The sequence below is a fragment of the Hyperolius riggenbachi genome, chromosome 2, assembly GCF_040937935.1.
Source record: "Hyperolius riggenbachi isolate aHypRig1 chromosome 2, aHypRig1.pri, whole genome shotgun sequence".
NCBI classification, from domain to species: Eukaryota; Metazoa; Chordata; class Amphibia; order Anura; family Hyperoliidae; genus Hyperolius; species Hyperolius riggenbachi.
In genome coordinates, this window is record NC_090647.1 from 259,716,897 (window position 1) to 259,743,588 (window position 26,692).

Consider the following 26,692-nt stretch of genomic DNA (forward strand, 5'->3'; position numbering starts at 1 on the left):
GTCACAGTGGTATGTTTTCCAGGATAGAGATAGCTATCGCTTGATTGTTTCCACTGTACCTGCACCCTCTATGGCTCCTCCCAGGCTCTTGATAACCCCCTAGATTGGTGTGTGACTACACACCTTGACATTACCATGTGTGATTTGTACTTGCATTGATGACATGATATATGTGGTCTAGGTCTATTGCTTTTAATGTTTTTTTGTGTGCACATGACGTGTAACTCGCAATGGCTGATCTGCGGACTATGGCATTTATTTAGAATATGGAGATCTTAGTTCTGGTTGGAATATGGTTGTGGTTTTTAATGGCATTTTAATTACTTGAGTTTCATGCTTATTCAAAGTGCTCTATAATGTTTTACTGATTTCTTTTATCCCCCTCTGAAGAGGACTTTTCTGCTGAACTGAACTATATACCCAGCTTTCTGGTCAAATGTTTTACTATCTTGGCCTCAACCTTTAGACCCCTTGGACTTCCACCTCTTTTTAGGGTCCATTTCCCTCACTTAAAGGGGCTGTTTTGTTTACTTGATCTATTCTATTGCTTGCCGGTGTTACAATGTATATGTAGGACTGACTGGGCTCTATAAGTCTACTCATGTGCTTTCCTTTTTTTTCTGTCTTTTTGCTACTAATAAAGATTGTTTGAAAAAAGAACCTCGAAGGCAACAGCAGTAGCAATCTGAAACTGAGATAGCAGGTGGAAAAGTACTACATATGGGTGCCAACTGAGATGCTGACCATACTGAGAGGCACCCAGCCATCCAGTCCAGTGGGAGGCTTTGATCTTTGGTTTGAACAGACCCCTTGGAATGAACTGGGAGCAACTTCAGGTGGTGTGGGAATGGAACAGTTTGAACACAGCTCCCCCTGTAAAAAGTGGGGCCTTTGTCCTTATGCATCCCTTTTTTCATATATTGAAACACACTAAATGATTTTAAAAAGCGAAAATCCAGACTCTGTTTATTCCTACAGGTGTCTACACCACTTTAGTCAGTTAAAATCACATTTTATCACATACGTTCTGGCTCCACCAGATCCAAATGGCTCAAATCTAAACAGATCAGAGAATCTCTTCATCACTGATCGACCTCGGCTGATTGTCCAGTCACCAAAGTAGAAAGATTTGAGAGTCCATCTGGATTTCCATAGGAGATATTTTTTATTTTTATGAACACCACAAATGAAATGTGCACAACATTTTTGTCCCACTACTTTTATGAAATTGTCTGTTGGACCAAAACATTGTGCATCTTTTATTTGTGGTGGCTATAGAATAAATACAAGATTTTCCTACTATATCCTAGGTGAAGTTCCAGATCTTTCTTTCATGGTGGTAGAGTAAAATTATACATAATAATAGTGAAGTTCTTTAGGCACTGTCATTGATATGCTACAGGCTACTCAGTCAAGAAATGGAAAACCACAGGGGAGCAATAAGAATCCTAAAAGCATTGCTTTAGAACAGGGGTAGGGAACCTTTTTGGCTGAGAGAGCCACAAACACGACATATTTTACAATGAAATTCCGTGAGAGCCATACAAGGAAATGTGTGCATTTTATGCAAAACCAACACTTTTAAAGTATAATAAGTGTCTGAATTATTTTTAATAACGTTGTTATGCAGTTGATAACGGTTGGCAACGGTGGGAGAGGCAAGTCAGGATTCCCTACAAATGTAATCTTATTGGCAGCAGATTTCCCCACAAATGCAATCTTATTGGCAGCAGTTTTCCCCACAAATGCAATCTTATTGGCAGCAGATTTCCCCACAAATGCAATCTTATTGGCAGCAGATTTCCCCACAAATGCAATCTTATTGGCAGCAGATTTCCCCACAAATGCAATCTTATTGGCAGCAGATTTCCCCACAAATGCAATCTTATTGGCAGCAGATTTCCCCACAAATGCAATAGCAGATGTCCCCACAAATGCAATCTTATTGGCAGCAGATTTCCCCACAAATGCAATCTTATTGGCAGCAGATTTCCCCACAAATGCTATAAGATTGGCAGCAGATTTCCACACAAGTGCTATGAGATTGGCAGCAGATTTCCCCACAAAAGCTATGAGATTGGCAGCAGATTTCCCCACAAATGCTATAAGATTGGCAGCAGATTTCCCCACAAATGCTATGAGATTGGCAGCAGATTTCCCCACAAAAGCTATGAGATTGGCAGCAGATTTCCCCACAAATGCTATGAGATTGGCAGCACATTTCCCCACAAATGCTATGAGATTGGCGGCAGAATTCCCCACAAATGCTATGAGATTAACAGCAGATTTCCCCACTGCAATCTTATTGGCAGCAGATTTCCCCACAAATGCAATCTTATTGGCAGCAGATTTCCCCACAAATGCAATGAGATTGGCAGCAGATTTCCCCACAAATGCAATCTTATTGGCAGCAGCTTTCCCCACAAATGCTATGAGATTGGCAGCAGATTTCCCCACAAATGCTATGAGATTGGCAGCAGATTTCTCCACAAATGCAATGAGATTGGCAGCAGATTTCCCCACATGCTGATGATGATGCTCACTCACCAGGCCAGGCAGCTTCCAGTCAGCTCTTGAAACACCACAGAGTTCCACAGCGCGGGCTCGGCTGACGTCATCACTGGCCGCAGCCACCAGTCCCTGCACTGCACGTCACCATGGGGGCAGAGCTACAATACGCTGGCCGCGGCGGCTGGATGAGGCAGCACACAGCACAAGCAATGTGAGGGGAGGCGGTTCCATTGCAGGGGGAGGCGGAGATGTAAATATAGAGGCAGGCAAGGAGGTGGCGGCGCATTGATTTAAAATTAACATGGTCTCCATGCCCGCTCCGTCGCACATGTTTTAGAGAGCCAGAGAGCCATATGCAGGGGTCAAAAGAGCCATATGTGGCTCGCAAGCCATAGGTTCCCGACCCCTGTTTTAGAAGTACTTAGTGAGAAGGTACAAAAAACGGTCAACCTCCACTAACATAAGTCAGAAAAGTGCAGGATCCAGGCTTCATAAAACCCAAATGGTTGCAACAGAAAATAAAAGGTTCTACATTTCGTTTATTTCAATGAATGTATAAAACTAGCACAGCCCGAACTGCAGAGTACAATATTGCCTTCTTAATACCAAATAGAATTGCAAATCATCACTACCAGCATGTATCCAAAAAAGCCAGAATATAATATACAACACACCAAAACTAAGTGGAGCTTTGTAACTGATTTGTTATGCTTTCTTTAGTGCCAGCTATGGATTTGTATGCATGTTTGTCTATGGTGGCATAAAGGAAGATTTGCTTGGCTCTGCCCACTATCGTGAAGTGATGCATTATGGTCTTTGTTTTTGACACAAGTTAAAATTACCTGTTTTAAGAAGGCAATACTGTATAGTAGTTTCAGTACAGGGCTTTTACATTTTTCTTTGGCCAACTACACAAAACCCTGGAGGTTCAGTAGCCATATACTTTATATAGCTATAGGGAATTAATATTTAAGTACATTATTGTGTAGAATGGAGGTTGCCATCGACAGGCCATGTTTAGCAAGCACTGTACTGTTGAAGCACAATACAGGACAAAGTGGTGCTTTGCAACTAATATATACATCTTGTATTGCCAGTACTTAAAAGTACTCAGAATATGAGAGGATCACATGCCAACCCTGACTGCTTCCTCTTGACATTTGGGTGTCCCCAGGCACACACACACATATATATATATATATATGCAGTGGTGTGAAAAACTATTTGTCCCCTTCCTGATTTCTTATTCTTTTGCATATTTGTCACACTTAAATGTTTCTGCTCATCAAAAACCGTTAACTATTAGTCAAAGATAACATAATTGAACACAAAATGCAGTTTTAAATGATGGTTTTTATTATTTAGTGAGAAAAAAACCTCAAAATCTACATGGCCCTGTGTGAAAAAGTGATTGCCCCCCTTGTTAAAAAATAACTTAACTGTGGTTTATCACACCTGAGTTAAATTTCTGTAGTCACCCCCAGGCCTGATTACTGCCACACCTGTTTCAATCAAGAAATCACTTAAATAGGAGCTATCTGACACAGATAAGTAGACCAAAAGCACCTCAAAAGCTAGACATCATGCCAAGATCCAAAGAAATTCAGGAACAAATGAGAACAAAAGTACTGTAATTGAGATCTATCAGTCTGGTAAAGGTTATAAAGCCATTTCTAAAGCTTTGGGACTCCAGCGAACCACAGTGAGAGCCATTATCCACAAATGGCAAAAACATGGAACAGTGATGAACCTTCCCAGAAGTGGCTGGCCGACCAAAATTACCACAAGAGCGCAGAGAAAACTAACCTGAGAGACCACAATAGACCCCAGGACAACATCTAAAGAACTGCAGGCCTCACTTGCCTCAATTAAGGTCAGTGTTCACAACTCCACCATAAGAAAGAGACTGGGCAAAAACGGCCTGCATGGCAGATATCCAAGGCACAAACCACTTTTAAGCAAAAAGAACATTAAGGCTCGTCTCAATTTTGCTAAAAAAACATCTCAATGATTGCCAAGACTTGTGGGAAAATACCTTGTGGACCGCCGAGACAAAAGTTGAACTTTTTGGAAGGTGCGTGTCCTGTTAAATCTGTTGTAGAAGTAACACAGCATTTCAGCAAAAGAACATCATACCAACAGTAAAACATGGTGGTGGTAGTGTGATGGTCTGGGGTTGTTTTGCTGCTTCAGGACCTGGAAGGCTTGCTGTGATAGATGGAACCATGAATTCTACTGTCTACCAAAAAATCCTGAAGGAGAATGTCCGGCCATCTGTTCGTCAACTCAAGCTGAAGCGATCTTGGGTGCTGCAGCAGGACAATGACCCAAAAGACACTAGCAAATCCACCTCTGAATGGCTGAAGAAAAACAAAATGAAGACTTTGGAGTGGCCTAGTCAAAGCCCTGACCTGAATCCTATTGAGATGTTGTGGCATGACCAGAAAAAGGCAGTTCATGCTAGAAAACCCTCAAATAAAGCTGAATTACAACAACTCTGCAAAGATGAGTGGGCCAAAATTCCTCCAGAGCGCTGTAAAAGACTTGTTGCAAGTCAAACGCTTGATTGCAGTTATTGCTGCTAAGGGTGGCCCAACCAGTTATTAGGTTCAGGGGCAATTTCTTTTTCACACAGGGCCATGTAGGTTTTGAGGTTTTTTTCTCACTAAATAATAAAAACCATCATTCAAAACTGCATTTTGTGTTCAATTATGTTATCTTTAACTAATAGTTAACGGTTTTTGATGAGCAGAAACATTTAAGTGTGACAAACATGCAAAAGAATAAGAAATCAGGAAGGGGGCAAATAGTTTTTCACACCACTGTATATATATATATATATGTATATATATATATATATATGTGTATATATATATATATATATATATATATATATATATATATATATATATATGTATATATATATATATATATATATATATATATATATATGTGTATATATATATATATATATATATATATATATATATATATATATATATATATATATATATATATATATATATATATATATATATATATATATAGTCTATTTATGACCATCACTAGATCTTACATAACTTGTTCATCACACCTGGCACAACAGGTGCACTGAATCCTCTCATCGTAATTATGTTCAATTTACTCAGCAAATTTAGAAGAAAGTTTTATTGGGGGGCTGGCTTACTCTTTTGACACAAGCCAGAACACTGTCATTAATTCCTGTGCCTCTGCCAGTCCATATAAAGGTATCAAACGCATAGAAAGTTTAGTGTTAGCTTTTAACTTAAAGATAATCTGTCAGCTAGAAAAGGATGTAGCAACTCTAAATTTACAATCTATTTAGGAGATAAGTCGTGAATGCCGTGGACACCTAACTGGATGGAGCTTTGCTCGTATCGTGTGTTATGGACAATATAGGAACCACCATTCGGCTGATGGAGCAGTCACCGGCTTGAAAGATAGATAATTCAATGTACATAGAAGAGAGATAGCCTGGAGCTTCACATCAGTAACAAAGTTTCCTCTTCATCCCATCCAATAAATACAATCCAATCATGTTTAAAAGACAAGCATAGGCCAACTTATGACCAGGCACATAACATGGACATGTGGGAGGAATCTTGGTCTAGATTTACTGTACTGGTTCTTGATTGCATTATACTGTGTCCTGCATGACTGGGTCATTTTTCATTGCGATATAAAATGTTACTGTTATTTTGTTTCTTGTATTTTACTTTGAATTGCTAAAGAAAAGCAAAATAACATCTAAACAGCAAAGCTTGTTAACTACATTTTTTTAAAGTACAATTTCCTACAATGCTATATTTGAAGTGGGTTTGTAACTGAGGTCAATAGAATCAATATAATTAAAGGGACCCTGAGCTGTGGTTAAAAAATGAAATTGGGACTTACCTGGGGCTTCCTCCAGTCCCCTGTGCCCCAAGAGGTCCCTCTGTGTCCTCTGGGTCCCTTCCGTGGTCCTACTGGCGGCTCCGGTGGATGCACAACTTTTACCAAAGTCATGCACCTACCAGAGCTGCAAGCGGGACCACGGAAGGGACCCAGAGGACACTGAGGGACCTAGTCGCAGGCTACAGGGTACTGGAGGAAGCCCCAGGTACGTCCCGACTTCATTTTCTAAATACTGATCAGGATCCCTTTAAGGTATTGCAAAGCCTTTGAAACACATAATGAATTTTAAAGCATTAGTGTAATTATTCTTATGGGTGCTTAAAATAACTTAAGATTAGGTGATGATCAATAATGCAATGTACTTGTGTTACTGATTTTGTTTGTGTTCTAAAATACAATCTTGCTGCTGCCAGTGCTTATACTACAGAACTACAAGACTGAAATAAACAATGCTGGATCCTATTAACAGTATATAGATGTCCTCTCCCACGCATACGTGTTAGTATGCCATCGGTGATTTGGGGGCAGGGCGAGCCGAATGACAGTTCTCCCTGCTGCCGCTAAACTCCCCAGTGGTGTTAAATACTATTCCCCTTCCAAGGCGTCGCCACTCAGAGGGAGCTGTAATTCTAGGTCCGGCGATCACCTGAGCCCCGAAATACTGTTACGCACCCAGTGCAGCATAACATTGCTGCTATGGGGCAGCTGGTTTTGGCGCTCAGCGGTGAGTGCCCTGCGTTAAAACCACCTGCTTTGCTCACCCACATCCTCAGGCTATTGAAGGAAGGGTGTACAGCAATTGGACAGCAGGTTTTACCAAAGCAATGACTGATATCACATGGTGGGCTGTACAGCAGGTATGCTGCTCATTTGTAAATTAAATAACACTACTCACTAATGTTGGGGTGTCCAGAAACCTTTTTCAAGATATCAATTTCCTTGACAGTGGCATCTCGAAGCTCCTCAATTTCCTTTTGTGTCAAGTGATCGCCTGTGATGTCTATAATCTTGACAGCAAAGTCTTCTCTCGTGGGCTTAAAGATACATCGCCGCACCACACTACTGACTCCCCTGCAGGTAATATGAACATACACTTATAAACAAGAGTTGGCTGTAATGTGTCAATTTATATGTGTACAGACCTAGAAAAAAGAACCATGCGGTCAATTCACTTAAAAAAAAAATCAGGTCGGTAAAGTACCGTAGTCAGCATTTTACACGTTTTTACCAAATTCACTATGATGTCCACACGTGGCAGAAGTTCGGTAATTTACCAAAAGTTGTTGCTACAATTCTCTATTCCACAGGTGTCGAACTCCAGGCCTGGAGGGCCGGATCCATGTCAGTGTTTAGGATGGACTGAGAAAGAAAGGAATGTGTTCTACCTGATGGACCACACCTTTCCTGATTCAGACCCATCAATTCATTTGAGCTGTATCAAAAATGTGTGAGGATCTCGGCCCTCGTAGGACCGGTTTGACATACCTGCTCTATTCCCTAAGGGCCTGAGAACACTGATGCAGTTGTGTCCGCTTTTCAGTTACACTTCAATGTTACAGATGCTGAAAAGCGGACAGAAGCGGACACAACTGCATTAGTGGCTTGGGCCCTAAGACATGCTCGGTTATGTCTCACCAGCTGAGGAGTAGGTCAGGCAGCCAGCTGTGATTTGTCTCTGCATGTGTGGTTCCTGTGTCAGTTTTGTGAAGTGCAAAGCTTCTTTTATCCCTTTAGATGTGCATGCAGCCACTAGAGGTCTCACTTCTGTGTATCAGTATAGTTATCTGCACATTTAAAGAGATGCAGAAATGCCTTTCTCAATGTCTCCTTCTTCTATTTGTTTCGTTTTTGTTATGTCCCACCCAGAGGCATATCTAGAGAGACCAGCGCCTATGACCAATGAAATCTGCCCCAAGGAAGGGGACGAGCGTTTGTGTGTGTGTGGCGGGCAGTGTTGCCAACTCATCCCTTTAATTACGGACACATATGAATTATGCAGGTTTTGTGGCAAGGAAGATGCAGTTAAGGCACTGATTATGTGCAAATAGCCCCAGAACCTGTATAACTTAATGTGTCAGTAATTAAAGGGATGAGTTAGCAACATTGGTGGGGGGGTGAGCGGTGCCATCCAACAAATTTAAGGTGTCGTCTCAGTTTTATTGGTTGTGTCCAAGTTGAAATAAAGCGTGGCCTGTAAGAATTAAGTATGGCAAAAGGTCTGCCTGTACATATCCCCCAAACAATTGGAAGCCCCCCCCCCCCCCAAAAAAAAAGAGGTGCACATGGCACATGCTATACCTGCACTCCTGTAAATAGCCCTCTGGTCTCGCCAGCCAAGGTATCGGATCAAATGGGGTGTATAGGAGGACCAGGAGACTCTTCCTATTGGCTGTCTTGCCTTATCTATCAATGTTATTGCATGCTAATTGTCAGTTACCTGCAAGTCCAAACAGGTCTTAAAGTTACACTGAAGCAAAAAAACCTTATGATATAATGAATTGAATGAATTGTATGCATAGTACATATAATTGATAGAACATTAGTAGCAAAGAAAAGTCTCATATTTTTATTTTCAGTTATATGGCTTCTTTTTTTTATAACATTGCATCATTCTCTAATATTTGCAGTTTACAAACTACACTCTGCATTTTAAACTATGAAACAAAGCAGAGCTAATGACACTTTGAACTTCTCTGCAGTAAAATCTTATCTGCATTTGTCTTTCATTGTTTCTTTGATGTATAAGTGGCTCAGAAAATAGCATTGCTCTCTGACTAAATTAGTCGGAGAGCTCAGAGAAGATCTTTAACATAGATAACAAATGAAGTTTCTAAACTCTTCCTGTACTGGAAAAAATATGAGACTCATATCTTTGCTACTAATGTTCTATTTCTTACCTGTACTACACATACATTTCATTGTATCATAAGTTTGTTTTCACTTCAGATTCCCTTTAAAACACCAAGCATTTTACTTGCTTTACCGAAATCTCTAATATTTGTAAAATTACATTTATTGAGGTATTTACTGCACAAGTCGGTAATTTACCTCACTACTCAGTAATTTTACTTTGCAGTGCTGTAATAGGTTTAGTGAATCAGTGTTTGAGAATATGTTATGTAAATTCTCCCGTTTTATGCATTATCGAATGCGGTAATGCTTAGTGAATTGACGCCTATGTGTGTTTGTATGCTATAACAGCACAACATGTAACCTGCGGGCCTCAGCTTGAAGCTTGATATTGTTGGGAGTCACTGACTGGAAAGAGGCTCCATCACACCTCCATACACAAGTCCAATCAATAAAAGACCCAATCTGGACTCAACCAATCTTCACATGTGGATTCTTCAAGAATACATATTTATTTACAGCGGTTATACAGCATAAAAAACAGCACAACGTTTCGGGCGTGAGGCCCTTTCTCAAGTGCTTAATCAACTGGTTCACATCTCTACAATATATAACCTGCTGTGACATAGGCACACCCTTCTGACACATCAGTGGGCGGGCACACACTTCTATTCACAGATTAACCCTATCCATAGAGAACAGCTATAAAACACCCATAAGAAACATTTCAGACTAAAGTCTTCGTTCAGGCCATGAGGAAGTTGCGTGCCCAATCGGTCCATCCACCATGCCTCCCTTCTCAGTAATAGAGTTCTAAAATCTCTTCCTTCTTGTGTTTGCACAACTTCAAGAACCTGCCACCTAAGTTGACTGACACTATGCCTCATATCAATAAAGTGTCTTGCCAGGGGGTACCCTCTCTTTTTACCCTTTTCCTTCTCCTCCTTTTCCATCCTTTCTCTCAGGGACTCAGGATTGCGTATATGGCACCTATGCTCATTTAACCGTGTTTTTATATTTCTAGAAGTCTGGCCAACATAGGCCAGACCGCATGGACACTTAATGACATATATGACCCCCTTGGTATCACATGTGGCAAAGTCCCTCAAGTGAATAGATTCAGCTGTCATGGGGTGATTTACAATTGGACACTTGATGATAGCATTACAGTGTTGGCAACTTAAAAAAGGGAATGTACCTTTTTTTGGGTTCCCCCAGGAATAACTGTCTAGCTGGTCTGGATCTACCAATGTCTGCCCGCACCAGGGTGTCCCCAACAGATTTCGCCTTCCTATACACAAACCTTGGGGGCGACCTACATGTATGGGCCAACTGGGCATCCGCCTCAACCAAAGGCCAGAACTTCAAGACTGTATCATGTAAGACACAGGACTCCCTGCAATACGTGGTCACAAAATTCACCTCACTATCAACCTCCTGCTCATGCTCCCTATACATCCTCAATGTTTCTCTCGCTATCTCTCCCACCTCTCTTGCATAATCCTCACATATTTTTTGATTATAACCTCTTCTCACAAAATCCTGAGTCAGGAGCTGCGCCTGCTTCCAATATAATGTATCACTTGACGTGATCCGTCTCAACCGTATATACTGACTTTTTGGAAGGCCATTCAATAAAGGCTTAGGATGGCAGCTGCTAGCCAGCAAGAAGCCATTTTTATCCGTGTCTTTACGGTATAAATCAGTATCGAATCCATTTGAGTTCTTAACCATCTTAGCGGTATGGACGAGCTCAGCTCGTCCATCACCGCCGATGGCTGCCGCTCAGGCCCTGCTGGGCCGATGTTGCTGAAATAAAGAGCAGCACACGCAGCCGGCACTTTGCCAGCCGCGTGTGCTGCCCGATCGCCGCCGCTCTGCGGCGATCCGCCGCGAGTAGCGGCGAAAGAGGGTCCCCCCAGCCGCCTGAGCCCTGCGCAGCCGGAACAAATAGTTCCAGCCAGCGCTAAGGGCTGGATCGGAGGCGTCTGACGTCAGGGCGTCGGCTGACGTCCATGACGTCACTCCGCTCGTCGCCATGGCGACAGGAGAAGCCAAACACGGAAGGCTGCTCATTGCGGCCTTCCGTGTTACTTCTGGCTGCCGGAGGCGATCGGAAGAACGCCTCCGGAGCGCCATCTAGTGGGCTTTCATGCAGCCAACTTTCAGTTGGCTGCATGAAATAGTTTTTTTTTTATTTAAAAAAAACCCTCCCGCAGCCGCCCTGGCGATCTTAATAGAACGCCAGGGTGGTTAATTATCTCCACATGCTGTTTTTTATGCTGTATAACCGCTGCAAATAAATATGTATTCTTGAAGAATCCATATGTGAAGATTGGTTGAGTCCGGATTGGGTCTTTTATCGATTGTTTGTATGCTATGTATGGATTGCAGTGATATGTCTCCAAAAAACAATGTTGAGCTATGTACTCACGCAGCTTTTCACTATCATCTCAGGCAATAAATCTATTGTGCATACAGGTGTCCCCAATATCATCAGTCCCTCTCCCCCCCTCCTTACATTGATCTGGCACAAAGTTGTATGAGTCTGTGATAGTTTATCTACTGTGAGCCTCACAGTTGGGTGCCTCCCACTGACCTTCATAGAACAGAATGGGAATCTAGGCAGATAGTAAAGATGCATATCTGTACAGTGATCACTCCTAAACTGTCACCCAAGCAATTATAAATGTTCATTTTATAGGTCCGTACACACGCCGGACTGAAGGCACTAACGGGTCCGTCGTCACCTCCCGCTGGGTGGGCGTTCCAGCGACAGTCTGGCATGTGTACAGTCTGTCTGCAGACTGATACGGCTGTTTCTGAGCGATCCGCCCGGTGGATCGCTCAGAAACGGCCGTATCAGTCCGCCGACAGACTGTACACATGCCGGACTGTCGCTGGAACGCCCACCCAGCGGGAGGTGACGACGGACCCGTTAGTGCCTTCAGTCCGGCGTGTTTACAGACCTTTAGCGACATTTATTGAGTGTGTACATAACCTTACTGTATAACTCTCATACCAGCAGAGCTTTATGTCAGCAAAGATTTACTCAGGTACTACCAAATAAATGTATGTACAGTATCTTATTCATATACGTAGCACTTGGTAACTGCAGTACTTTGCCTAGTATGCAGACCAATAACATCATATGTAGTTCCCTTGTAATGAGCCCAGCAACCTACACAATAATGGCATCTAATAAAGTAACAGCAATACGCATTCCCTGTAATTTGCCATATGCTTTGTTTTTTTCTATTATTTGTGTCCAAATACAAAATATAGTGATGCTGCCTTGTATCCCCATGAGTCTTTGAATTATTTTTTTCTTTTTCTATACAGTTTGAAGCTTCTTGTTCTTGCAAGTTAATTCAACGGCCCGTCAATGCTGTGAGAACATTGCAGTTGTGTTTAACCACAACTTACTAAATTTGGGTTCTATGTTATTATCTGCAGACATATTCCAGACAGTTCACACATAGAGGAAAAGCAAAACAGGACATGATACAGTGGTTTGCAAAAGTATTCGGCACCCTTGAAGTTTTCCACATTTTGTCATATTACTGCCACAAACATGAATCAATTTTATTGAAATTCCATGTGAAAGACCAATACAAAGTGGTGTACACATGAGAAGTGGAACGAAAATCATAAATGATTACAAACATTTAAAAAAAAATAACTGCAAAGTGGGGTGTGCGTAATTATTCAGCCCCCTGAGACAATACTTTGTAGAACCACCTTTTGCTGCAATTACAGCTGCCAGTCTTTTAGGGTATGTCTCTACCAGCTTTGCACATCTACAGACTGAAATCCTTTTCCATTCTTCAAAACAGCTCAGATTAGATGGACAGCAGTTGTGAACAGCAGTTTTCAGATCTTGCCACAGATTCTCGATTGGATTTAGATCTGGACTTCGACTGGGCCATTCTAACACATGGATATGTTTTGTTTTAAACCATTCCATTGTTGTCCTGGCTTTATGTTTAGGGTCGTTGTCCTGCTGGAAGGTGAACCTCCTCCCCAGTCTCAAGTCTTTTGCAGACTCCAAGAGGTTTTCTTCCAAGATTGCCCTGTATTTTGCTCCATCCATTTTCCCATAAACTCTGACCAGATTCCCTGTCCCTGCTGAAGAGAAGCAACCCCAGAGCGTGATGCTGCCACCACCATATTTGACAGTGGGGATGGTGTGTTCAGAGTGATGTGCAGTGTTAGTTTTCCACCACACATAGCCAGGGGCGCCACGAGGCATAAAGCGAACCAAGCGGTCGCTTGGGGCCTCACAATCTTAGGGGCCTCGGCGGCTCCGTGACGTCGGCGTGACGTCACTTTTTCCCCGCAGCCCCGCCGGGCTGGCACTGGCAGAGCAGGGCTACAGGAAGATGGCCGCCGCCGAAGCCCTGCTCTGGAGACTATGTCTCCAGTACAGGGCTTCGGGTGGCCATCTTCCCGACCCGTAGCCCTGCATGAATCAGCGCGGGAGATTGGAGGAGGAAGCCAGGGAGGGAGCTCCGTGGGAACTGCGCGCCTGAGCAGCCGGCCGGGAGAGGAGACCAGGGAGAGAAGACTTCTGCCAGTGCCAGCCTGCCAGGTGAGTAAATTCTTTTCTTTTTGCAGCCGCAGCCCTAATTGCGATTGATTTCTGCTGAACTGTGCCCTAATTGCATTTGATATCTGCTGAAAATGTGGCCCTAATTGCGATTGATTTCTGCTGAACTGTGCCCTAATTGCGTTTGATATCTGCTGAAAATGTGGCCCTAATTGCGATTGATTTCTGCTGAACTGTGCCCTAAATGCGTTTGATATCTGCTGAAAATGTGGCCCTAATTGCGATTGATTTCTGCTGAACTGTGCCCTAATTGCGTTTGATATCTGCTGAAAATGTGGCCCTAATTGCGATTGATTTCTGCTGAACTGTGCCCTAATTGCGTTTGATATCTGCTGAAAATGTGGCCCTAATTGCGATTGATTTCTGCTGAACTGTGCCCTAATTGCGTTTGATATCTGCTGAAAATGTGGCCCTAATTGCGATTGATTTCTGCTGAACTGTGCCCTAATTGCGATTGATTTCTGCTGAACTGTGCCCTAATTGCGTTTGATATCTGCTGAAAATGTGGCCCTAATTGCGATTGATTTCTGCTGAACTGTGCCCTAAATGCGTTTGATATCTGCTGAAAATGTGGCCCTAATTGCGATTGATTTCTGCTGAACTGTGCCCTAAATGCGTTTGATATCTGCTGAAAATGTGGCCCTAATTGCGATTGATTTCTGCTGAACTGTGCCCTAAATGCGTTTGATATCTGCTGAAAATGTGGCCCTAATTGCGATTGATTTCTGCTGAACTGTGCCCTAATTGCGTTTGATATCTGCTGAAAATGTGGCCCTAATTGCGATTGATTTCTGCTGAACTGTGCCCTAAATGCGTTTGATATCTGCTGAAAATGTGGCCCTAATTGCGATTGATTTCTGCTGAACTGTGCCCTAATTGCGTTTGATATCTGCTGAAAATGTGGCCCTAATTGCGATTGATTTCTGCTGAACTGTGCCCTAAATGCGTTTGATATCTGCTGAAAATGTGGCCCTAATTGCGATTGATTTCTGCTGAACTGTGCCCTAATTGCGTTTGATATCTGCTGAAAATGTGGCCCTAATTGCGATTGATTTCTGCTGAACTGTGCCCTAATTGCGTTTGATATCTGCTGAAAATGTGGCCCTAATTGCGATTGATTTCTGCTGAACTGTGCCCTAATTGCGATTGATTTCTGCTGAACTGTGCCCTAATTGCGTTTGATATCTGCTGAAAATGTGGCCCTAGTTGCGATTGATTTCTGCTGAACTGTGCCCTAATTGCGATTGATTTCTGCTGAACTGTGCCCTAATTGCGTTTGATATCTGCTGAAAATGTGGCCCTAATTGCGTTTGATTTCTGCTGAACTCTGCCCTAATTGCGTTTGATTTCTGCTGAAAATGTGCCCTAATTGCGTTTGATTTCGGCTGAAAATGTGCCCTAATTGCGTTTGATTTCTGCTGAAATGTGGCCCAAATTGCGTTTTTATTTTCTGGTGTCTGGGGTAACTGTTGCTGCATTTATTATTTAATGGTCATAGTTGGCTATATTTGCTGTGCTACGGTTAAGCTTCGCCCATACAATGTCATGGCCGCGCCAATCTTTCATCACCCCAACATCCATTTTTTTCCCCGCAAACAGCCCCGCCCCAATCCGCCCTCCTGCTCCACCCACATGTCATGGCCACGCCCACTTATGCGGGATAGCCACACCCATTTTTCGGGATAGGGCCTCTTGCTACAGTCCGCTTGAGGCCACAAAAACCTTAGCTGCACCCCTGCACATAGCATTTTGGCCAAAAAGTTTCATTTTGGTCTCATCTGACCAGAGCACCTTCTTCCACATGTTTGCTGTGTCCCCCACATGGCTTGTGGCAAACTGCAAACGGGACTGCTTTTCTGTTAACAATGGCTTTCTTCTTGCCACTCTTTCATAAAGGACAACTTTCTGCAGTGCACGACTAATAGTTGTCCTATGGACAGATTCCTCCACCTGAGCTGTAGATCTCTGCAGCTCGTCCAGAGTCACCATGGGCCTCTTGACTGCATTTCTAATCAGCGCTCTCCCACTCTCCTTGTTCGGCCTGTGAGTTTAGGTGGATGGCCTTGTCTTGGTAGGTTGACAGTTGTGCCATACTCCTTCCATTTCTGAATGATCGCTTAAACAGTGCTCCGTGGGCTGTTCAAGGCTTTAGACATTTTTTATAACCTAAGCCTGCTTTACATTTCTCAATAACCTTATCCCTGACCTGTCTGGTGTGTTCTTTGGACTTCATGGTGTTGTTGTTCTAAATATTCTCTTAGACAACCTCTGAGGCAGTCACAGAGCAGCTGTATTTGTACTGACATTAGATTACACACAGGTGCACTCTATGTAGTCATTAGCACTCATCAGGCAATGTCTATGGGCAACTGACTGCATTTAGACCAAAGGGGGCTGAATAATTACGCACACCCCACTTTGCAGTTATATATTTGTAAAAAATGTTTGGAATCATGTACGATTTTCGTTCCACTTCTCACATGTACACCACTTTGTGTTGGTCTTTCATGTGGAATTCCAATAAAATTGATTCATGTTTGTAGCAGTAATGTGACAAAATGTGGAAAACTTCAAGGGGGCCGAATACTTTTGCAAACCACTGTATATAATAAGGGTTTTGATAGTATATCTTATCATTATTCAACTGTAGGAATGGCATGTTAGAGATGCTCAATGAGATGCAAATATTTCCAAGTTCATGTAGGATTGTCAATTGTTATGCAAATGTATGCAGCTTGAAAATGGACCAATCAATTTAAACCTTGGTGGGACTCAGTCCATTTTCAAGCTGCAGAAATTTGCATGCACAGTTACATAATCCTGCATAAACTCAGAAATATTTGCATCTCATTGATGATAGCTAGTAGCTATTATATGTTATGCTGTAGTACACACCTGTACAATGTTGAGGGTCAATTATTTTTCAAAAAACAACAACTATTTCTGTATGTAAACCAGAATCCCCAAGCAGGTGGGCTGTGCACTTTACAATCGTTTTGATTCTGAATGGAGTGTACTATTGATGCCTTTATGTAAAACCTGATAGAAATAAATGTAAATGACTTTACCTTCCCAGGACCTCTTTGGGTTCATATTTCTCATAAAACTCTTGAGAAGTGTGCCAATCTGGTATATCTTCATCGCGCGTCATCCTGTGTTGTTAATAACTGTTGGCTCAGGAATCTGCAATATAAAAATTAAAATCACCACACTCATATCACTAAAACACGGAATGCCTCATGAAACTTTCCTTTTTTTTATCTGCATAGTATAATTTCCAATAATTTCCGTTTACTATGATGGGGATATCAGTGTGATTGCATTTACAGTTATAATACAACACTCTGAAACTTACCGTATGACAGCCATTGAACAGAGCAGTCTCTTACTGGCAGTAGAATATGAGATTACCATGCATCATACAATGCGGTGAAGTTAGGACAGACTTATCTGCAGATGAGTGGCATAAGTGGAATCAGCCCTCCTTTCACATCACACACAAAGGAGATCAACGTGACAGCACAGTTACATCTCAGTGTCCTTCCCAGCAGGTGCTTACATAGAGCTTATTAAGCACATCTATTAGATGGCAAGTGTTGTAGTTGTACACAGACAAATGAGTGTTGAACATATAAAGAAGCTGATTGTCTGGAATTAAAGAAAAAGGGAAGCTCATGCCAGAAGCAACAAAAATCATACTTCCTGAGTCCGATTTATCAAACAGGTGCAAAGAGAACATGCAAAAGTGAAGCAGTTGCTCGGAGCAACCAGTTACTATGCTAATTTTTCACAGCTGCAACTTTTTTTCTCCATATATGCCTGTCTAGAGAAGTCAAACTTATATGGACCATGTTTTAAAGAACACTAAAGCAGGTGAAGATATCGGTAAATACAGAAGATGCTGGTTATAAAAAAAAAAGTAGGCAGATATCCCAATCATCTACAAAATGGCAGTTCTCCTTTATCAGCTGACTAACTTGCTCATTTCCAAAAATCAATTCCGTTCAGTTTTTACCATAAAAATATTGGCTAAACTGGGTTCCCCATGGGAACATCCATAAGCTGCAGGGAAATATTCTTGCAAAAGCTGAAACAACTTAATTGTAACCATAATTCTGGCAATACTAGTAAAAGAAAGTTGAACCGCATATCTATATAAGTTTTCTAGCAACCTAATGCTCATCAGTACCTTCTCGTGAGGAATGTTCATGTATTTAGTAAATAGCCATTAAATTATAATATAGACATGTACTATGGTATTTTAGTATTACAAAATGGAGTATACCCATAGGATCCAAATCCCAGATGTATGTTTGAAGCTAGACATTATGCCCACGGAAGATCTAGGTGTCTGGGGCACGGAAAGGCTACAGGTAGAGAGGTTCTTGATGAACAAGGAACAGTGAATGCTCTAGGTAGACCCCCAAACTGTGTCATTTTAAAAGGTAGAACTTTGAACATTGTTACTTCAACAACTGAATAGCTAGTTTCTTTATTTGGCTTAATTAGGGCCAATCACCTACCTTCCCATCTTGATGTACACTAAATTCCTTTCATAAACAACATAATTTTGTCAAGAAAGACTGGGGCAGATTTATCAACTCAAGAGCAAGGGAAATTAGAGAAAACTGGCACAAAGTTTTGCTCCAATTCTTCTTGCACAGATTTTGAAAAATCTTGCACAGTGTGTTTCAGCAATAATAGCTTTCCTGAGTCTTTCATTAGAATCAGGGGCGCCTCTAGCCATTTTGTAACTCCAGGCGAGAAAACCTGTGGTGCCCCCCCCCCTCCCCGTGGCACCCTGACACGCTCCCCACTGCCCCTGTGGTGCCTCCTTATAAAAATAATTGTGATGCGACCGCCTGCCCTGTTCTGCCTGCCAAAGACTCCGCAGGCTGAAGGCGGCCGGTGAACTGGTGCTGCGTCTATCAGATGGCGCTAGCCAGTTTACCCCCCCCCCCCAGCACATCGCTCCAGGTGACCGCCTGTATGGCCTTGTGGATCAGGCGCCCCTGATTCCAGCATACTTTTTCACAAACATTATGGGATATGCAGATATGTTACCGCCTGTTAGGATAGTACTGGAGTGGGTACATCATGACATTAAAGGGTTGACATAGTCAGATGGTATAATAGTTTAGCAATTCATAACCCATTCTGAAAATAAGCACAGTGTGTTTGTAGTGTAAGTGAGACAAGATAAGAGAAGTAGAATGGAGGGAGGAAGGGTGGTAGAGGGTCAGAATTGATGACATGCATGAGCAGATATATATGAGCAGAATAGAGGCATACTGGATAGCACTATTGTACAGTATTATAGTGCTGAGTCCTAGGTTTGAGCATTGGCCAGGGCAAAATCTGCATGGAGCTACTATCTTCCCCAGAATTCATTTTGGCACTTCATATTGCCCAACATTCCTAAAGCATACTAATAAGTCAACTGGTTTCCCCCAAAAAATCCTATATTGAAACTATTATATTTTAACGATGTTAGGATTAGATTGTGAGCTCCTCTGATGACACTGTGACATGACTATGTACTCTGTAAAGTGCTGCAGGAGATGTCAGGGCTATATAAATACATAATAATAATACTATGATAGGACATTAGACTATGGCTATGGTAGGATTAGAGTGTGAGCTCCTCTGAGGACAGTCAGTGAAATGACTATGTACTCTGTAAAGTGCTGCAGAAGATGTCAGTGCTATATAAATACATAATAATAATAATAATAATAATATGGTAGGACATTAGACTATGACTATGGTAGGATTAGATTGTGAGCTCCTGTGAGGTCAGTGACATGACTATGTACACTGTAAAGTGCTGCAGAAGATGTCAGTGCTATATAAATACATAATAATAATATGGTAGGATATTAGGCTATGACTATGGTAGGATTAGAGTGTGGGCTCCTCTGAGGACAGTCAGTGACATGACTATGTATTCTGTAAAGTGCTGCAGGAGATGTCAGTGCTATAGAAATACTTAATAATAACTTGTATATGAACAATTATCCATTATTGTACCTTTGTAAGAACCTTATAAACCACTGGGAGATCTACAATTACCAGCATTTATTTGTGAAGATGAACTATAATTCCATACATGACACATACATGATCACAGTAGGACATGCTGGTACCTGTAGTTCCCCAATGTGCAGTCTATGATTTGGTAAACTGGCACAAAGGTGGAGCAAATTCTCAGAACCACCATTTGGAATTCTTGATAAGGGCAGTTTTGAACAAGTTTTGCTCCAATTCTTGCACAGATTTTGAAAAATCTTGCAAAGTGTGTTTCAGCAATAATAGCTTTCCTGAGTCTTTCATTAGGATCAGGGGCGCCTCTAGCTATCTTGTAACTCCACCGCCCCTGTGCTGCCTCCTTATGAAAATAATTGTGATGCGACCACCTGCCCAGTTCTGCCTGCCAAAGACTCCGCAGGCTGAAGGCGGCCGGTGAACTGGTGCTGCGTCTATCAGATGGCGCAAGCCAGTTTACCCCCCCCCCCCCCGTCAGGCGCCCCTGATTCCAGCATACTTTTTCACAAGCATTATGGGATATGCAGATATGTTACCGCCTGTTAGGATAGTACTGGAGTGGGTACATCATGACATTAAAGGGTTGACATAGTCAGATGGTATAATAGTTTAGCAATTCATAACCCATTCTGGAAATAAGCACAGTGTGTTTGTAGTATATTGGTAGGTGAACAGAGGCGCCAGAAGGATAAAAGTATATAAAATTTTTAAAAAATTGCTGGGAGGAAGTGGTGGACTCGCCTCCGTTAAAGCAGACACCAAGGACTGTAAATATATAGATATACACATTTATTGAAAATACCCCAAAGAAGCATCTTTGGGGTATTTTCAATAAATGTGTATATCTATATATTTACAGTCCTTGGTGTCTGCTTTAACGGAGGCGAGTCCACCACTTCCTCCCAGCAATTGTTTTAAAATTTTATATACTTTTATCCTTCTGGCGCCTCTGTTTACCTACCAATATATTTGAGTCCACCCCAGGTGGAGGGGTGATCTACCCCCTTTCTTCCTATCTACAGAGAGCGACTTCTTAATCCTGAGTGAGGAAAGGGCTAATCTCCTCACCTGCCTAATGAGTGGTTACCTAGGTGATAACCCGTGTTTGTGAGTATTACCATCTCACTGTTTCATTTATCCAATCAATTTTGACATACTACACCATATTGGGCTCTCGATTTCTCTTCAACTTTAGTGTGTTTGTAGTGTAAGTGAGACAAGATAAGAGAAGTAGAATGGAGGGAGGAAGGGTGGTAGAGGGTCAGAATTGATAACATGCATGAGCCATGCCCGGTTTTAGGGCTGTGCGGCACATGCGGGTGCCCTGAGCGCTGTTAGGAGGGGGGGGGCGCTGTAAAAGAGGGGGGAGCCGGAGCCGCAGGGAGGGCAGCCCGACCTCTCCACGGGCCGCTCTCCATGCTCCCCCCTCAGATGCAGGGTAATTACGCAGCAGGAAGCTCTGTACATAACTACTCACCTCCTTGCGTTCCACTCGCTGCTGATCTCCTCTCCACATAGACGCTGATACACACGCTGCTTCCTGCTTAGCCGAAAGCAGCGTGTGTATCAGCGTCTATGACGAGAAGAGATCAGAGGCGAGTGGAATGCAGGGAGATGAGTAGTTATGTACAGATCTTCCTGCTACGTAATTACTCTGCATCTGAGGGGGGAGCACGGAGGGCGGCCCGCGGAGAGGTCGGGGCTGCCCTCCCCGCGGCTCCGGCTCCCCCATCCATTATGGGGGGGTGGACCTACCTAACCTAAACTGGGGGAAGCTGCCTATCTAACCTATACTGGGGGGCACCTACCTAATCTAACCTATACTGGGAGGCACCTACCTATCTAACCTATACTGGGGGCACCTACCTAATCTAACCTATACTGGAGGGCACCTACCTAATCTAACCTATAATGGGGGTACTACCTAATCTAACCTATACTGGGGGCACCTACCTATCTAACCTATACTGGGGGGCAGCTATCTAACCTATAGTGGGGGGCACCTACCCATCTAACCTATACTCGGGGCAGCTACCTAATCTAACCTATACTGGGGGGCAGCTACCTATCTAGCCTATACTGGGGGGCAGCTACCTATCTAACCTATACTGGGGGACACCTACCTAATCTAACCTATACTGGGGGGCACCTACCTATCTAACCTATACTGGGGGTCAGCTACCTAATCTAACCTATACTGGGGGGCACCTACCTAATCTAACCTATACTGGGTGGCAGCTACCTATCTAACCTATACTGGGGGGCACCTACCTATCTAACCTATACTGGGGGCACCTACCTAATTAACCTATACTGGGGGCACCTACCTATCTAACCTATACTGGGGGGCACCTACCTATCAAACCTATACTGGGGGCACTTACTTATCTAACCTGTATTGGGGGCACCTACCTACCTATCTAGCCTATACAGGTGGCAACTATACTGGCTATCTATATTGCAGGCACCTACCTAACTATCCTATACTGGGGGCACCTACCTATCTAACCTATGCTGGGGGCAACTATTCTGGCTACCTATATTAGAGGCACCCAACTAGCTAACCTGTACTGGGGCACCTACCTATCTAACTTATACCGGGGGCACCTGCCTATCTAACCTATACTGGGGGCGACTATACTGGCTACCTATACTGAAGGCACCTACCTGGCTAACCTATACCGGGGGCAACTATACTGGATCACCTATGCCTACCTATACTGGGGGCCTATAGCTGGCTACCTATACTGGGTTACCTATTCCTGGCTACCTATACTGGGGGGACCTATACTGAGTGCGACTAGACCTGGCTAACCTTTACTGCGGGTGCCCATACCTTGCTCTGGGGGGGGGGCGCAATTTTTACACCCTCGCCCTGGGTGCATTTTAGCCTAGAAACTGCACTGGCATGAGCAGATATATAGGAGCAGAATAGAGGCATACTGGATAGCACTATTGTACAGTGTTATTGTGCTGAGTCCTAGGTTTGAGCATTGGCCAGGGCAAAATCTGCATGGAGTTACTATCTTCCCCCAGAATTCATTTTGGCACTTCATATTGCCCAGCATTCCAAAAACATACTAATAAGTCAACTGGTTTCCCCCCAAAAATCCTATATTGAAACTATCATATTTTAACGATGGTAGGGATTAGATTGTGAGCTCCTCTGATGACACTGTGACATGACTATGTACTCTGTAAAGTGCTGCAGAAGATGTCAGTGCTATATAAATACATAATAATAATAATAATAATAATATGGTAGGACATTAGACTATGACTATGGTAGGATTAGATTGTGAGCTCCTGTGAGGTCAGTGACATGACTATGTACTCTGTAATGTGCTGCAGAAGATGTCAGCACTATAGAAATGTATAATAATATTATGGTAGGACATTAGACTATTACTATGATAGGATCAGAGTGTGAGCTCCTCTAAGGACAGTCAGTGACATGACTATGTACTCTGTAAAGTGCTGCAGAAGATGTCAGTGCTATATAAATACATAATAATAATATGGTAGGACATTACACTATGACTATGGTAGGATTAGATTGTGAGCTTCTGTGAGGTCAGTGACATGACTATGTACTCTGTAATGTGCTGCAGAAGATGTCAGCACTATAGAAATGTATAATAATATTATGGTAGGACATTAGACTATTTCTATGATAGGATCAGAGTGTGAGCTCCTCTAAGGACAGTCAGTGACATGACTATGTACTCTGTAAAGTGCTGCAGAAGATGTCAGTGCTATATAAATACATAATAATAATATGGTAGGACATTAGGCTTTTAGGGCATTTATTGAACCGGAATGCTGGAAATTTTTCTTCAATTTTTCGAAAGATTGTATGATTGTCAAGTTATTAATATACACACCCTAGCAATTTTCTCAGAGTTTCCAATTATTTTTATCATAATTGGGGAAAAATTGAACACAGGTGTGTGGTACATTGGCCATATTTTAGAAATGTTACAATCAGTCAGAAAAATTGATTGCAATTCTTAAATTGAACAGGTATTTAAAAAAATTTATGGTGTGTGGCCACCTTTAGTTAAATAACCAATATAGCTGCTCCCATTATTGGGGAGACACAATAATAAGCAGTTTATTTTGGTGTTTGCAAACATTATTGATGTGTATTTTGCAGACAGACTAGAGACTTAAATTTGCCTTATACTGTATAACATACATCTATTTTCTTCAGAATTGTAAATGTTACTTCAATCGTTTCCCTATCTGAAACTGAAGCTTCATCTGTATCTTTTGGGTTCTCAACAAGATATTATTGTCTTTTATGAATATTCTGTAAGGCGCCATTCATGTTTTTATCATAATCTTAACGTATATATGAGGGTCGTCTAGAAAATAACAGCTGTTTGATTGTATTTGCCACACAAGTTATTCTTTCTGTGTAATTGAACTCGCATCTGTTAGGTTACCCTCGTCTCTCCCTGCACTGCTTGCCATATGACTGCAAAACACCAGTAACTGTTTGTTCAGCAGCATTAACAGGAAGCCTACCCCCTTGAAAACCTGTGGTGCGTAAAAAAGGAGGCGATTATAGGGAGAGATAATCAGAAAACACAGTGGCCCATATGCAATTCACTCTTTCTCCTGAGTTTTCTCCTAGGTGATATTTTTGAACTTGTCAATAAAATGCCTTTTAAGCCATCAGAAAGCAAAAAAATACTCAAAATAATTCTGATACTACTTTTTCACCTACTTTTTGGTACTTTCTTTAGTTGAAAAGTGCTGGGCAGTTATTATAAAATGTAGATTAAAAATTATCTCCTAGGAGAAAACTCAGGAGAAAAAGTGAATTGCATATGGCCTCGTATGTCTAAAACACAGTGGATAAAACATTTCCTCGATTCCTTGATTGAAAATGGGTGTTACTTTCTAGGTGATCATCGTGTTTGAATTATTTGCACCTGCAATTTTCCATTATGTATATTCTATGAACTAGCATTATAACAGTATTCAGGTATGTATAAACTATTAAATTCTACTTTAATTTCTAGTTTCCATACCTGTTGCTTGGGTTTCACAACAAAGATTTTTTTTATTAAATTCCCATGTTCTCTGTATCTAGTGTAAGTTTAATTCTATAACATTATTCCCTTCCACAAGAGTATGCTGTACACAGAGATTCTTACATAACCACTGTCTAGGGCTTTGAGTACCTAGTATATACCACACTCTGCTAGCTAGATGATACTTTTTTGTTTTGCTTACTAGAAAGTATATTGCTATGTCATTTAATTCCATTACTAAGCAGAACAGCTAGGATAAGAATAAAAGCCACTGAGATTTCACCAGCCAATAGTAGCGTCCATATTTCTGTCCTGACATATTCCCAGAAGGTGAAGGTAACAGAAACTCTAATGCGCATAGAAACCTGCAGATTTATGTGACAAGTATGTTCTGGGCTTTCACAAGCATAGCTTATTCCGGGACCTGTTATAATGATAAACAGAACAGCGTAAACCTTTGAGCTTCTAGATGTGCACTGCAGTTATTACTCACTGTCCAGGAAAAGCACTGATCAGAGTGACTCACAAGTCTGGATTTCACTAACCTGTTCTCTTCAGGATTTGGTTGCATTCACAGAAAACACTCCTACTCAGTTTGCACAATTTCTTGGCACAACACTAATATGCAGACGACTGCCTAAAGTAACTGCTCAGTATTGTCCTCTGGTAGATGACTATGCATATATTTATACAGTTCTGAACATTACATAAGTCATTTCCTTGCAGGAAGTTACATTAGTCCTGTGCCTGATAGCACAATACATTGAGGGCAGTACACTGCAGAAAGCTACTCATTATTAATTCTCTCAGTGGTTTGAAGAACAATTACAATGCATTATACTGCCTGGCAAAATCCTTTAAATCAGATCTTTGCAAGAAACATAAATTATTTATTTTACTTTTTTTTATATGTAAATGCCAGTTTAAATTGAGTTAAACATTGAAATGAAACAAAATACATAAATGTGTGAATATATCTTAGAGCCCTTTTACTGAACAAGTAGCCCATAGGCCACATCTGACCCTGGAGAATTCAATATGCTACTCTCAAAGGTTTTGCTCTGTTGCCTAGAAGACAAATGTTATTGTAACATCATGCTTCTAACATGCAGCTATATAGCGTGATCTCATTCTGCTCTCTTAGGCAGGTACCTCTCTGTGCTCATGGAGTGTGTGACTCTCATAGCACTCTGTGTAGTAACATCCTGCGTGCCCCAAAACATTGGCTGTATTATGACACTTGTGTATTAATAGATCAATTTAATAGATCCATTTTCTGTGATAAAATCATCTTCATGCATGACAATGTACCATCTCATGCTGCAAGGATTACCTTTGCGTCATTGGCTGCTATTGGCATAAAAGGAAAGAAAGTCTTGGTGTGGCCCCCATCCTCCCTTGACTTCAATCCTATAGAGAAACTTTAGCACAGCTTAACCTATTTTGGTTCCTGGACGTAGTGCACGTGCACACGCGCTCCCGGCCGTGGATTCGGTAGCCAAGGAATCAATGTATCGGGCTATGGAGCCCGATCACTGATTCCTCTCCCCCGCTGAAAAAGCGACAGCTTCTCTCGGAAGCTGTGCTTTTTCTGGCCGTCTCCTTCCCGATGCGTCACTCTAAGCGTGTGCTACGCTTAGAGTGACGTCATGTAAACAAACTCATGGCCGCCATCTTGTGGCCAAAAAGTAATACTACACCTGAAAAAAAAAAAAAAAGA

At 42.1% G+C, this 26,692-nt stretch overlaps 2 protein-coding genes across 8 annotated transcripts in view; one reads left to right on the forward strand and one right to left on the reverse strand.

The window, feature by feature from the left end:
• The window catches only part of SUMF2 (sulfatase modifying factor 2), a 58,799-nt gene extending 57,878 nt beyond the window's left edge, over positions 1-921 (forward strand). For all 3 annotated transcript variants that reach the window (XR_011026223.1, XR_011026224.1, XM_068268580.1), the window contains one exon: positions 644-921. The gene's annotated coding sequence lies outside the window, so the exon portion shown is untranslated. The remainder of the gene's footprint in view (positions 1-643) is intronic.
• The window catches only part of PHKG1 (phosphorylase kinase catalytic subunit gamma 1), a 59,102-nt gene that overhangs the window by 22,795 nt on the left and 9,615 nt on the right, over positions 1-26,692 (reverse strand). For 4 of the 5 annotated variants that reach the window (XM_068268576.1, XM_068268578.1, XM_068268575.1 and 1 more), the window contains exons 2-3: positions 16,954-17,068; positions 7,322-7,497 (exon numbers count right to left, since the gene is read on the reverse strand). In XM_068268576.1, the coding sequence (XP_068124677.1) occupies positions 7,322-7,497; positions 16,954-17,036 (259 nt within the window). In that variant the 5' untranslated portion in view covers positions 17,037-17,068. Of the gene's footprint in view, positions 1-7,321; positions 7,498-16,953; positions 17,069-17,240; positions 17,300-26,692 lie in introns of those variants that run through there. The other variant, XM_068268577.1, reaches the window with a different exon arrangement.